The 14,222-nt window shown below is 37.5% G+C and overlaps 2 protein-coding genes across 3 annotated transcripts in view; one reads left to right on the top strand and one right to left on the bottom strand.

The window, feature by feature from the left end:
• TTC3 (tetratricopeptide repeat domain 3) overlaps window positions 1–14,222 on the top strand; it is a 79,823-nt gene that overhangs the window by 52,486 nt on the left and 13,115 nt on the right. For both annotated transcript variants that reach the window (XM_063126634.1, XM_063126633.1), the window contains exons 28-37: window positions 218–487; window positions 1,629–1,675; window positions 4,981–5,034; window positions 6,373–6,449; window positions 8,449–8,604; window positions 9,402–10,278; window positions 11,652–11,717; window positions 12,283–12,432; window positions 13,278–13,417; window positions 14,103–14,171. In XM_063126634.1, the coding sequence (XP_062982704.1) occupies window positions 218–487; window positions 1,629–1,675; window positions 4,981–5,034; window positions 6,373–6,449; window positions 8,449–8,604; window positions 9,402–10,278; window positions 11,652–11,717; window positions 12,283–12,432; window positions 13,278–13,417; window positions 14,103–14,171 (1,906 nt within the window). The remainder of the gene's footprint in view (window positions 1–217; window positions 488–1,628; window positions 1,676–4,980; window positions 5,035–6,372; window positions 6,450–8,448; window positions 8,605–9,401; window positions 10,279–11,651; window positions 11,718–12,282; window positions 12,433–13,277; window positions 13,418–14,102; window positions 14,172–14,222) is intronic.
• PIGP (phosphatidylinositol glycan anchor biosynthesis class P) overlaps window positions 1–14,222 on the bottom strand; it is a 76,763-nt gene that overhangs the window by 59,858 nt on the left and 2,683 nt on the right. The window lies entirely within an intron of this gene.

Below are 14,222 nucleotides of genomic sequence, written 5' to 3'. Positions count from 1 at the left end.
AGAGTGTTAGGATTATAATGTTATAATTACATAACATTGTCAGAAATCTAACCAAAATAAGCTATTCAGGCAAATGTGGATATGCTTAAACATTTCTGAAATGTGAACAGGTGAAATATTTATATGCCCACCCATCTGGTAAAAGATAACCTTTCTGTGAATCTATTTTTTTCTGCTGTAAATGTTATTGATAATAATTAATATTTTTATATTGCAGGTTTAAAAGCTACAAAATTATTTGTTGCTGAGCATGTAACTTGCTTTCTAGAGCTTGATCTTAGTTTAATCGCAGTTCTCTGGAATGAGAAATATGGTATTAAACAAGGCAGGATGTTTACCTGCACATCTGAAGATATGTTTGAAATACTAGACTACTTTGCAGAGCTGTCATTTGAGGAAATTCGTTGTTTTCTGTGGATGTTAGAAGAAAACAGAGAGAATTTCCCGTTTCTTCATCAATTCTTAGATGACTATTTTGATAACATGGGTAAGTATACTATAGTAAGCAAAGCAATGGGTTCCCCTTTGAAACTTATGCACATATAACAGTGAATAAATAAAATAAATTATCTGTCTGTCACACATTTGATGTTTATTCTGACATCAAGCCTCCAGAAAAATGTTTTCCAGGAGTCTAGTGTAAAACTTGGAGATGAAGGTGTGTGTGTGTGTGTGTGTAAAAGAAGTTCCAGCTATTTATGTTCATGAATCTCTATTACTCCAAGAGCCTTCATGACCTTTTGGGGTAGGGTGGCAGTGGACTATGATGCATGGATTCAGACTAGGTGAACTGCAGGTTCTCTGCATGTGGATGAACCTGCATAGGGAAGGATATGCAAAATCCCATTTACCATTATACCTTTACTTGCTGGGGGGTGGGGGTAAGGACACTGCTTTCTGGATCAACTGAAGCATCTATGGAGATGGCTGCTGGGTAAATGTCCAGATCATGCTTAGAAGTCACTTTGGGTGAGGAGTCTGCATTGTCATACCCTGCTAGAGGAATCCTCATGATACACGTAAGGATAGCACAATGGTTTAAACAACCCACGAGCTGTCAGGAACAAGCGGGGGTGCTGCATGCAGCCCACCAGCCTCCGGTGCTTTTAATCAACAACAACCTATGATGGGCGCATTCATAAGCTATTTATTTATATTTATTTATTGCATTTTTGAAATTTTTATTTATTTATTACATTTTTATACTGCAGGATAGCCAAGGCTCTCTGGGCAGTTTACAATTAAAAGATTAAAAACTTTAAAAACCAGAGTAAGTTATAGTCCTAATGTTTTCAGAAGGCGTTTGAAGGATGTTACCTATTCCGCCTCCCAAAATGCACGAGGGAGGGTCCTCCAGATGAGAGGTGCTGCCACAGAGAAGGCTTTCTGTCGAGGTTCTTTGTGGTGACATTCTGTTCATTTTAGAATGAGCATAACATGTGAACCTGGACCAGCAGTTAACCCAACAACAGATGAAGGACTATTGAATACCTCTATTATCCTCTCACAGTTGTGCATATGCTTAAAATTATACTATAAAATTATGATATTATTAACAAGTTTGAAATTATCTCTGTACATTTGTTTTATGTTTTCCTTACAATATTTAAAATGTATTTTTAAAACAGATAACCCTTTCACCATAATAACAAGGGAGGAAAATGAAGATATTCCAGTAAGTTTGCTTTTTCTGTTGATCTTTTTGTTAAAATTGAAACATGAATAAATTTTAATCGTTTTTTTTTCCTGATGATTTTTGAAGAAGTAGACAATTGTCCTTTTACAATATGTCTGCTTTCAGATACTTGCCCCATGATGGCATATATTTGTTGCAGAGTAAATCTCAGTCTATGTGAATGTTGATTGAGTGCATTGGGTTATATCCAATGACTTTGGTGTTGTATTCCCTGAAAACCTGCTATTGAGAGGTGGGGGAGCCCCTGGCACAGTGTGAGATATGCCACTGAGGGCTGCAGAAGGTAGTGGGGATCAAACAAAGTCCAGTGCCTCATCTTGTACAAGCAGAAGCGCAGTAATAATAATAATAATTTTTAATAATATTTTTAATAAAAAATACTATAAAATACGTAAAACTGATTAAAAACATATAAAACTAATACATTATTAAAATAACAGTCAGACATCTTAAAATTCGACTGGGTAGGCCTGCTGGAAGCCACCACTGGAAACAAGGCAATGTGTTAATAATAATAGTAATAATAATAATATATTTATTTATTTGTTACCTGCCTCTCCCTCTGGATTGAGGTGGGGTACAACACAAATGAAAACACCATAAAATACATATAACTAATTAAAACATTTAAAACTAATACATTATTAAAAGCAGCACATTATTGAAAAAGGCATTTTTCCATTATTTAAAGCTAATGAACACTTAGCTTGCCATGGGTGTATAAATCAAAAAGCAGGTTCATGACATTTCTCATTATCAAAAGATTTAAACTTCAGTATTGATAAAATGTTTTCCATTTTCCATAGCACATATTAGCATAGAAGGCATATAATATACACCAATCTCTTCAAAAACGGGGGTTAAGAAATCAGTAGCATCCCATGTGGTGTGGTACACCTCTTTCCCATGGTCCCTCCTCTCTCCTATATAAATTTCCCCTTCCCCAATATAGTATGAACTATATTGTTGTATTATTATATTGAATTCTGTCTATATCAATAGTAATGCTAGCCATTTACCTTCAACCAGGATATACAAGCCAACCCCAAACCCTGTTTTTAAACTTAACAATGATTAGTTTGATACCTGTTGGTATCAATGCAGAGCTCTTGCAACACTATGAGCTCTATGGGGATGTTGCTTCTGAGAAAGGAGCCGGACCAATGATGACATTACGTGTCACGTAGGCCCCACCCTCTCTCATCCACAAAAGGGAACCTACACAAATACGCAGCAAGACATGCAATTTCAGAGGCAGATCCAATAGGCACAGCTCCACTCCTCCTTCCTTTTGTAGAGTAAAACCTGGAGTCAGTGTCTATATAATGTTATGGTTAATGCTGAAAAGGAAGAAGGGATTTGGGGGAAGGCTATGGTTAACCATTGTGTGAAGAGTTAGGAAGTGTGATGTCCTTACCAGGCCACCTAACTTGGGTGGGAAGTGGTAGACAGAAGTGACAGTGTGGTGCTGTTTGGGGAGCTTTTAAAAATGTATTTTTGCCATAGTGTGTAACAATTTCAGATTTTTTTCCATGCGAAAATGAACTACTGATTGTACTTGGCACCATGTTGTTGACTATGTGAATCAGATACCTTCCTCTGATTTTGGCACTCTAATACAAACATGGATTGCATTTTCTTTAGCAAATTTTCGGAGTAACTACTTTCACTTAGTGTGTCTAATGTTACATTTCTGTTGAAACAATGTGTATGTGAAATTTGTTTGCATTTTATTTTAGTATTGAGCTAATTAGCAAGGCAAGGCTATTTTAATAGCAATAATTCCAAAAGTTTATACGTTATTAGAAATGTTTTAAGTGAGGAGTGAGTTGGTGAAGTTTGCTGATGACACTAAATGGTTTAGGGTGGTTAAAAACAAAAAGGGATTGTGAAGAGCTCCAAAATGATCTCGTCAAACTGGAAAAAAGGGCATTAAAATGGCAAATGCAGTTCAGTGTCAGCAAGCAAGTGATGCAGCTTGGGACAAAAAATCACAACTTCACATATGCAGCAATAGGATCTGAGGTGGCAGTGACTAACCAAGATAGCTTGATGAAAATGTCACAGGATCAGAAGGCTATGAAAAAGGCAAATTCCATGTTGGATGTAATTAGAAAAGGAATAGAAAATAAAACGGGCAATATCATACTGCCCTTGTACAAATCTATGATGCAACCACAGTTGGAATACCGAGTTCAGTTTTGGATACTGCACCTTAAAAAGGATATTGTACAGCTGGAAGAGGTATAGAAAAGGACAGCCAAAATGTTCAAATGCCTGGAGCAATGTTCTTCTGAGAAAAAGTTACTGTGTTTGTGATTATTTAGTTCAGAAAAAAGGGAAGTATGGGGAGACATTATAGAGGTGTACAAAATTATGCATGGTGTAGAGAAAGTGGATAGGGTGACGTTTTTCTCCCCAATAATACTAGTAGTCAGTCATTCTCTGAAGCTGAATGGTGGGAGATTAAGGACAGATGAAAGGAAGTACTACTTCATGAAGCACATAGTTAAATGATGAAATTCACTACCACAAGATATAGTGATGACCATCAACTTGGATGGCTTTAAAAGGGGAATAGACAAATTTGTGGAGGAGAAGGCTCTCAATGGCTACTAGTCCTGATGGCTATATATTAATTGCCGTATCAGAGGCAGTTTGCCTCTGCATACCAGCTGTTAGGCACCATTGCACTCAGATCCTACTTGTGGGCAGTTAGTGGGCTACTGTGTGAACAGAATGCTGGATTAGATAAGCCTTTGGTCTGATCCAGCATGGTTGTTTTTATATCTGAATCACAATCAGTTGAGGAGAAGAGGAAGTTAAGGAGAACGTGAGCGGGGAGGGTGTTTTGGCCCTCATGTCCTGCTTGTGGCTTTCCTATTAGTTGGCAACTGTGGAAACAGAATCCTGGACTGGATAGGCATTTGGTCTGCTCCAACAGAACTCTTATGTTCCTAAGTTACGGTTTTCATTTCTTACTCAGAGAACTGATACAGAGCCAGCATCTTTATCTTTGTCTGTTCCCTTTCCACATGTGGTTGTTTATGAAATTATTGCTGGGTTTTGCCAAAATTGGTTTATGTAGCTTCATTTTGCTTTGTAGGGAAACAAAGAATAGAAATTGGGAAACAGATGTAGACCCTATTTCTTTTCTAGTAAAGGAATAGAGTGGAAGTAGAAAGGAAATGCCAGTAAAATAAGCGGTATTCAAATATTTTTAACTGCAAACTGTTGATGGTGGTGATTGGCGCTAAACATTTAATTTATTCTTGCTTCTATAGAATAATGCTATCAAAGTTAAAAACAGAAACCGAAAGAAGGCAAAGGGATCAAAGGTATATCTTTATTTTTAAAGACAATCTATGCTGTTAGAACATAACAGAAACAAAACTTAATAAATTCCCATGTGCTTTCCTCTCTTATTTCTTATCTCCCACACGTTCTTTTTCTGACTTTCTTCGAATGCCCTTCTGAAAATCAAAAGAAGGATTTTATTTTTCTTCCCCAAAGCCAGTGTACTATTTATAAGAATTTTCTAGCCTTCAGATATTTTGTAGTTTAGATCACTTATTGAGGAAAGCCCCGTATAGGGGGGACGGGGCAGGATGGTCAGGGACGTTTTCTGGCTCTTCAGGATTTTGAGAGAGTAGGGTATACATCTTACTCATTTACTGTATGATTTTTAACCAGTTGAATATCTGCATAGCTTTGCAAATGAATGGAACCCTAATTTTAGAAATAGAAAAAAGCATACTTTGTTTTTAGATGCTGGAGGTATGGCACAGCAGTCAACTTTTTAGAAAGGAGGGTACTGTTGCACTCATGTACTGCTTTTGGTTTTCCTCTGGGCAGCTGGTTGTCCACTGTGTGAACAGAATGCTGGACTTGGTCTGATCCAGTGTCACTCTTCTTATGTTCAAGCATTCCCTCCTTTGTATGAGAGAAGTACGAATAACCCCTTCAAAGAGCTAAATATCTTTTCCTAAATTAAAATAGAACATAATGTGAATAATTCATACATTATTAGATTAATGAGACTTAATATACAGAAATAATAGGCACTGTTGACAAATGCTGTGCTGGCTCCAAACTAACAAAGCAGTTTTAAATATGTTTACTCAGAGATAAGTTCCATTGAGTTCAGTGGGATTTGCTCTGCAGTAAGTGTGTTTAGGACTGCAGTCTGAGTTAGTTTAATTTAGTACCCATTGACACTAGTAAAACTTAAATAATTGAATTGTCCTATTGATTTTAGTGAGATCTAACTTCAACTAACATGGTTTGGTTCCAACCCATTGTATCTATGAAAAGAATGTCAGTGTGTAATTTTAACAAGCAAAATGGAGTTTTGTTTGTTAAAATACATTTTATTTTATTTATACATGAAGAGAATATTGTTGAATTGAACAGGCAATAATCATAAAATGATCATTTTGGCCTCCTTTTTATCCTTCTCTGTACATCAAGTTTTGAAGAATTCCTTATTTTGTCTAATTCTAGGGATATTTATGGAGGGATCTAATCATTTTGCCGTAATTCATGAATTACAGGGCATCTGAATAAATGCAAGCTAAATGTGAATTTTAAATTTTAATGGTGGATTACTTGTTATTAACATTTTTATGTACCTGTCATTATGTAACAAGTTTCTTTTTCTTTTGTTCTTGTTCTAGGCTATTTTAGTTGTGTCTGGTGGAGTTAGTACAGTAACCCGAGAGGAAGACAATATATTTTCAGAGGAAAACACATTGTAAGTTCTGGCATGAAAATGCATTCAGCACAATCCAGCCAATATTAAGGATGTTTAAATCCTCTTGGAGTCCTTGGTTGTCAGGAGCTATGCACACTCCCATAACTTTGTAAGGCTCCTGGAGCATGCAATTGGCATATTAAGTACAGGATAGGCTTAAAATTGTAACAGTGGGTTATATTGAGTGGCGCTTCCTGCTAATGGAAACCTCTTTGTTCCAGAGGAGCCTTTTGTCAAAGGTATGGGGACTGAGGCAATTTCCCCCCTGCATCCTTCATTGCCCCATTTGCTCCAGAGGCTTGGGGGGACCGTTTTAAACAGTGTAGGAGGTGGTACAGAGGGGAAAGGAAAACATCAAAAATTGCTTCCCTTCCCATTCCATTGATGGAAGCTTCTGCTGGATCAAAGGACATCATTGGTACAACCCATGTATTTAACTAAAAGTAAACTTGTAGAAAATACAACTGTTAATCAGACAGGTTTTTTTAACATAACCTTTTTGGTTTGGGGTCATTAGATAGGAATGTCTTAATTGTTCAGTGTTACATGTTTTCTCATTAACTTGAGGTGGAAGGAGAATTCCTCAAAGCTGCTACTTTTAAGGAATAAACTGTGAGAGTGACTGTAAACCAGAGGAGTGCAATGTATGTGCAATAATAATAGCATTTCTCTTACAATTTAATCTCAGCAGCTCTTGCACTGAAACCCCTGTACCTCCTCTTCAGAGGAAGTTGTATTCACACCCAAAGCAGCTACTCATATGTAATGACTTGACTCTAACACAGTTGAGCAAGTTCAAACATTATCCAAGGATTCTGTTTTCTGGTTCTTGTATCCAGAAAACTCACCTTGATTGATTCAAATTAAAGGTAAATGAATCAGCTTCTGGTGATTTTAAGATTTTGGAGAACATACCAGGAAGTATACAAGTCTTACCTGCCTGGAATATTTTGGAATCTAAATTATAAACTCCAATTCTTTGTGGATTGGAATTTTGGAATTTAAATTGTCTCAAAGTTGAATTTGTTTTACATTCTAAAACTTAAGATTTATAATAGCTAAAACCAGAATTCTTGAACCTGCTTAATTATTTATCCTAGTATAATTTATATCTGAGGATATTACCTGAAATAAGTTGGACTAAATTGTTGCAAATCTCCCCAACAGATCTGAGAGCTAGAATAGGCAGTTGATAAATACGTTTTTTTAAAAATAAGGCTGATACCACACACAATTTTTTTTTAAAAAAATTAAGAACAGACATCATGACACAGGATTTCTCTTTGTGTCCAAATCCCAAGATGGTTTCAGGGTGTGGATAAAGTTTAGCTATGGAGAATTCTTTTATTGGTTCTCTGTTCTTTTCTCTTGGGGAAAGCCTTTACTGTAGGAAAACCTTGATCAGCCCAGAGAACATTTGTTATTCAGTGGATAAAAATATAATAAATAAAAAACAATAATAATAACAATAACAACAACACTAAAGTCAGGATTCAGCAAATGCCATCAGCAGTCCCAGCCAAGCATTGTTGTAAAACTGCTTTTAATCTATTTATATATTTCATTGTTCCCTCTCTGAAGAGGCAAGATGGAAGTTTCATCGTAGTTACTGGTAGGATGAGCTCATTGGTCAAGCAGACAGAAACTAGAGTATTTCTTTTTAATAGTTATCTACTCAAAGTTGGTAATTTTCTCCAGGCAGCTATAAAATAACATCCAAAATAACATTTCTATGTTCATACTGTAGATAGTAAGTTAAACAGCTGAGATTGATTATAATATTTGTAAAGCTTCGTTAATTTTGTTCTGATTCTATAGTAATTTTGGTCTTATGGTTAGATTGTGTGTTGTATTTTATTATCATTGTTATGGCCTATGGTTAAAACAAACAAAACTGAACTATAAACTGTTGAGCATTTTATTGTTTGCTATGAATTATATACTTTCAAATTATAAGGAAACTGCTCTTTTTAATGTCTATTCTTTGACTTCTTCGCAGAAGTTTTATGAATCCACATGAGCCTTTCAGAATCCCAGATGGTCTTCATGAACAAGTGGAGATATTTGAAGCTTTGTATAATAATGTTCCTTCCAGTAACAATTATCAGAGAATTTTGGACAATTACCCAGACCCAACTTGTGAAAGCTTATATGAGTATGTTGCATTATCCTTCTTTTTTGTGTTTTTATTTATTAAACAAATAAGTAATGCGAAACAAGAAAGGAGAAGTTGGGATGAATAGAAGTTTTGCATGCTTTGGATAACCATCATCTGCGTGCCCACTACCACTAGCGTATTTGGGGAGTTTTCCTTCTACATTTTCTGCTGAAGCCCCCAAACTGTGTCTAAAAGCTCCCTTGGGTTTCAAAAGACACATGAAGGTTTGGCACATAGCTGCTAACGTAAAAAATACCATGTGCTTCAGATGAACCTGACATTAAAGCCATACTTCATGCCAGTGGTGGAAGACCTCCAGCCTGTCAGCCTAATCTACCCTGTGGGGGGTTCCCCACCTGGCCTGCAGAGGCTTGGGCTACCTCTGCAGATTCCTGCTGAAGCCCTGCCTTCTTGCCAGGAAACTATCGGGATGAATGTATGGACGTTGTGGTGGCTAGCAAGCACTCTAACGTCAGAGGCAAGACCAGAAGGGCATATCCCGGCTCCCAAACCCCAACGCATTCACTGGAAATGTAGAGGGACTCGTCTGCATGGCCTTGTAGTGTCCAGCAAAAAAATAATTTTATCAACTTCCATAAAATGTAATTAGATATGGAGTCCATATTGTGGTCCACAGATGTGGTTCTTTATTTGATAACCTATTTAGTTTACTGGATTTCTTAAAATTGGTCATGTTGTATAATGCTCATGTAAACTGATAGCGGAAGTAATAATTTAGCAGTGATCGTATAGCTTCCCATTGAAATTAGATTTAACTTTGATTATTTTCACAGCTATTTTTCTCAAATCTTGGAAGAACATGGTCCTATGGAAATAGATAATCAACTGTTAGTGGGAGAATATGAACACTTTCCTGAAGACACTCGAAAGATTGTGGAGGATGCCGGTGGCCTGGAATCTTTTTTGTTGGAATCTCTGCGTTTTGTTATGATGGGTGATCTTATTGGCTTGATGAAACATGCAGTTATGCTGAAGGAAAATGCAGAAGTCATCGAAGAAGAAATTTACTCATCCTGCCTACATAGTCAGGAAAATAATTCTCAAAATAAACCACGTTTAAACCCAGCTGCTAAGGAATTCAAGCCCACCTCCTACATTAATAAACCTTACGTGCCCATATCTTCTAATACAGCAGTAGCCAGCGATACTCCAGAATATATGACTACTAGCCGCTCTTCTTTTAGTCCTTTTGTTTCCAAATGTTCGTTTTCAGGCCAGACAACTGACACGGTAACAATACCCTTACCTTCAACTATACCTGACAACCAACCTGTATTTCTCAATGAAATTTCGTCAGCGTATCAGAATGAGAGAACGTTTCCAGGGCTTACTCAAATACCACTTATGCCAGATATTTCGGAGAAATCTAAACATATATATGCGGATTGTAATGCTTACCTTGATATTGATCCAGGAGTGATATCAGACTGCAAATACAACTTTGGTAATCTTGCAGCAAGCGATGAAGTGCAAATGTTCCAGAACTCTCCGTGTGTGTCAGTGAAGTCCAGCGTTCACCCTGGTGAAAATAAACCTGATTGGGTGGAGAATCATAGTATCGAAGCTGAATGTAGCTCTGTTACCAAAATAGAAATTGAGAATAAGTCTGTAGCAAGAAACAATCCCCGTTCAAGAATGATCGCTGTTCAGGTGAGAACAGCACCTTATTGTGTACACTAAATTCTTCAAGGAGCAGACTGCTGCTTTTTGTTTTTCCGTGTTGTGTGTAAATGCCACACTGTGCAGTGTTAACTGTGGATTTGATTGGTGTTGCTATCTGTTTTATTCCTTCAGGACTATGTAGGAAATAGTACTGGTGGATAAAACGTTGAATGTTTGATATGTGTATTATGTCTTAGAACTAGTTTGAAGTGTGCATCCCAATATGTAAGAAAAAAAATGCTAGCTCTAAAGACATGAGAAAACAATATACAAACTCTCATCTTTTAGTTTTCATTGAAAATGGGAATTTGACTTCAGAGTGAACATGTCTTTTTAACATTGCATCCGGACCTAAATGCATTGGCTGGAAATAAGTGGCCCTTACATGTTTCCTATATGCAGGAATATACTGGTGTAATGTGGAAACCCAGGTACGCAGTTGTATATAAAGATCACATAGGAGATTGTTTTGCCAGATCTACTCTCACTGGAAAGCTACTGCCACTCTCAAGTTCCTGAGTGATAACTGACAAAATAGCATATGATCTTCACATATGATAGTGTACATATTTCTCACTCTCACTCTCATGCCACCATCCCCCTCTCCCACTCTATATTACAATCATTGGTCTGTTGCATTGCCTGTTTGCTTTGCTGTGAACTCTCGCTGGCCTGGGATGGGGGTTGATTCATGAGCCAATTTACTTCTGCTGACTGAGACACATGTGTGTGCGCGCACACACTCACACAGGCTGGTTCCAGATAGCAACACGTGATTTCACAAGGTCCTTTTGCAGATCTGCTAGAAAACATTTTCATCGTTATTCAAAATTAGCAGCTTGTGTTGAAGGGCTCTTGTTCACTTTATTGATTCTGCTTTTCCTACTGCAATTTGTGGTGGTGGACCTGCATGATGATGATCAATCAGAAGTTACAAAATGAAATCCAGTTTATTAGGCTTCCTCAGTAGGGAAAAATGCATGCAACTATGTACATATTTACCAAGCAGCAGCAGTAGCAGACAAGCCAAAGAACAATCTATGGTACTAGTCAGAGAGCACTTCTTTGTCCCTGGTCCTTCCCATTCTACCAGACAACGCCTTTTATAGGGCTGAGGCTTTTCTCCTCCCCAGGTGCTTCTTCTAGGGAAAAAGTAAGGCTCTGTAACAGGCTGTTCTTCCTAGTAAGTACGAGGGCTAGCACTGCTTTTGTTTATCCTGCTAGTTTTGAGCATTGTCGTGTTAGAGTTCTGAATATATTCTATGATCAAGCTGAGACCTTTTGGGGAACATATTGCCCACAGAATGATGGGATGTAACTGACCTCTCTCTTCAAACTGTTTCTGGCTCTTTGCATTCTAGGTAGATCAAGAACTAACAGATGAAGGAGTCAATACATTGCCTCTTCAGCCATATGAAACTCAACAAGTAAGTGAATGAGTGGATGTTCACAACTGGTCCAGTGAGAGAGCAAAAACATATCTCAGAGTTGGAGCTATTCTAGTAACTAAAGAAAATGCTGTTGGTATAAACATTCTAGCTGCAAACTGGCGGTATCATCGCCTTTTAAAACATATGCCTTTTTACTTGGTATGTTATTTATTTTAGTTGGTTTTCCAGTTTAGCTAAGTATTAATTTCTGACGCATGGGTATCTAAGAGTACAAGCAATGCTGTACTTCCATTGGTTTAGTGCAGGGATGCAGAACCTACGACCTGCGGAGGTTCTGCATTTGGCCTGTGGAGTCTCCTTGGGTTCCTTCAGAGGCATTTCTCCAGGGGCCTGCATGGCCTCCAAGCCCCACGCCCTGGAGGAATCCCTGATGTTGTCTTTGGTTTGAAAAAAAGGAAAGAACTTTGTGGACAAGAGCAAGCTTAGGTCTTTGTCCATCATAGCAGCAGGAGTGGTCCTAAATCAGTTGTTGCTGTTTCTTATGTAGGCTGTAACTTAGACATTGTAGTGTTAAACACTTGGTAATATGTGGTCTTTCCAGGGAGATCTGTTACGTATGGAAAAAGAGCATCAGGTACTACAAGAACAACTTAAAGAAGCAAGTGAAAAATCGGAACAACTTCAAACTCGAAGCTCCATAGATATGAGTGTTTTAGAAGAAGAATTATTACTTCTTATTGAAGGAAACAAGGTAATATTCTTAAATCGTTAGTGATTGTGCATATAAAGGGAAGGAAAACTGACCATCAATACAGTTCAGATATAAACTTGAATTGGATTCAAAGGCACCCTTCTGCTCGCGGAGGGGCTGTTTTATCTGTTACGTAAAGCATTATGTAAGAGAAGTGACACTAAATCTACAGGCGATAAGCTGTTTGTGTCATCTTGTCCACAAATATGAGAACTGTCATATTTATTGTAGCACTGGGTAGAGATGTTTACATTTGCAAAACAAAACTGTTAGTGGTTTTTTTCCTTTCACGCTTTGGATCCAACCCATATAGTTTGGATCTAAATTATAAAATGGAAGAAGATTCTACTTGAATCTCTGGGATGTCTGACCCCCACAATGGACATGGCTCAGACAATCCAGTATGGTTAGTGCCCTTTGATTTTTTTTCTCCTGACAGAATTCTCCCCACCCCCACCCCATTATAGGTTGAGCTGTATTTGAAATGGGGGGCTTCCAAGGCTTTTTTATGATGCAACATAAAGGATAGTTTTGGAAGAAACGCCCACCCACCCCACCCTCCAAAAGCATAGTTGCATGTATGCTTGAATGCTTGAAAGCGTTGTGTAGCCATTCAGGATCCTTGTATTAGTGTCAGATGCAAAGTCTAGCTTCGTCAAACATACTTTTTTCTCTTTTGGATATGAATAGTCATTTTTAATCATTACATAGTTATTTTTAAAAATAGTAATGTATTCAAAACAGTATTTAAATCCTGTTTTTGTGACTACAAGCCCTATCACTTGAATATCTTACTCTTTCAAGAAAAGTACTTATTTTTATTTTTTATCTCTCTTGCTTTATAGCTCACCAAGAGAGAACTGGATTGGTTTCACCAAGACGTAGATATGGAGATGAAAAGATGGCAACAGGAGAAAAAAGAAAATCAAGAGGGATTAAAAGTAGGAAAGAATAAAGTAAGGAAGTTAACAGAAACCAATGAAATGTAAGTTTATTCTGAAAGTAAGACTGGTTTGTGGGCTGTGGGAGGGGATGGATTCACACAGGTTTTGTAAGTTTCAAATTTTGTTGCCTTAAAGCTGGCAACTATCCCTCTTACTAAAGATGCTGCTTCTCCATTTCTGCTGTAAAAAGCTAGCATTGATATGGAGATTGAAACTTGCTTGCATCCAAAGGAGGGGCAGTCTCCAATGCACGTACAGACAGCTTAGTCAGGTTTGCTATAAGGTGTCTAAACTTTAATGGTGTGCCACTCTTGTTTTTACCTGGTGTTGTGAAGGAAAGATTGACACAAGGCAGTGGCGATAATAGGATTATTATTTGTCTTTACTCATTATGTTACAGTGCCATCATGGGGCTATGTGAATATTTCATGAAATCAGTGGTGCTACTCAACTCCCCCGCTGCATTCATGCTTGCTGCTATTGATCCACGACTACTTTTTTATCTGGTTGTCTTGCTTGATTCTCATCCAATTTCCACTGCAGGATGTTACACTTTCTGTGGATGCACATTGTAGCCAATTTAATTAGTAAATTATTAAACTGGTTGCCTGCTTCCAAAAACCTGAAGGTTGGGTATGGTTCACACAGTTAACCAATCTTGTTTGGTATAGGTGTATTTTCTGACTTTAGCCTTCTTTTTCCTAAAACTTGCATGTATACAAACAGATACATGAAAAATATTGATGAGAAGAATAAGCACTACAAACGATTTTTGGATGACTTCCTTGAGATCAGGTAAGCTTAAGTTTTCTGTATAACTTCTCTTCTATTGGACATTAGAAACAC

This window comes from Elgaria multicarinata, chromosome 5 (genome assembly GCF_023053635.1).
Source record: "Elgaria multicarinata webbii isolate HBS135686 ecotype San Diego chromosome 5, rElgMul1.1.pri, whole genome shotgun sequence".
NCBI lineage: Eukaryota > Metazoa > Chordata > Lepidosauria > Squamata > Anguidae > Elgaria > Elgaria multicarinata.
The sequence above is the reverse complement of the archived record's forward strand: the minus strand, read 5'-3'. Positions and strand labels throughout refer to the sequence as shown.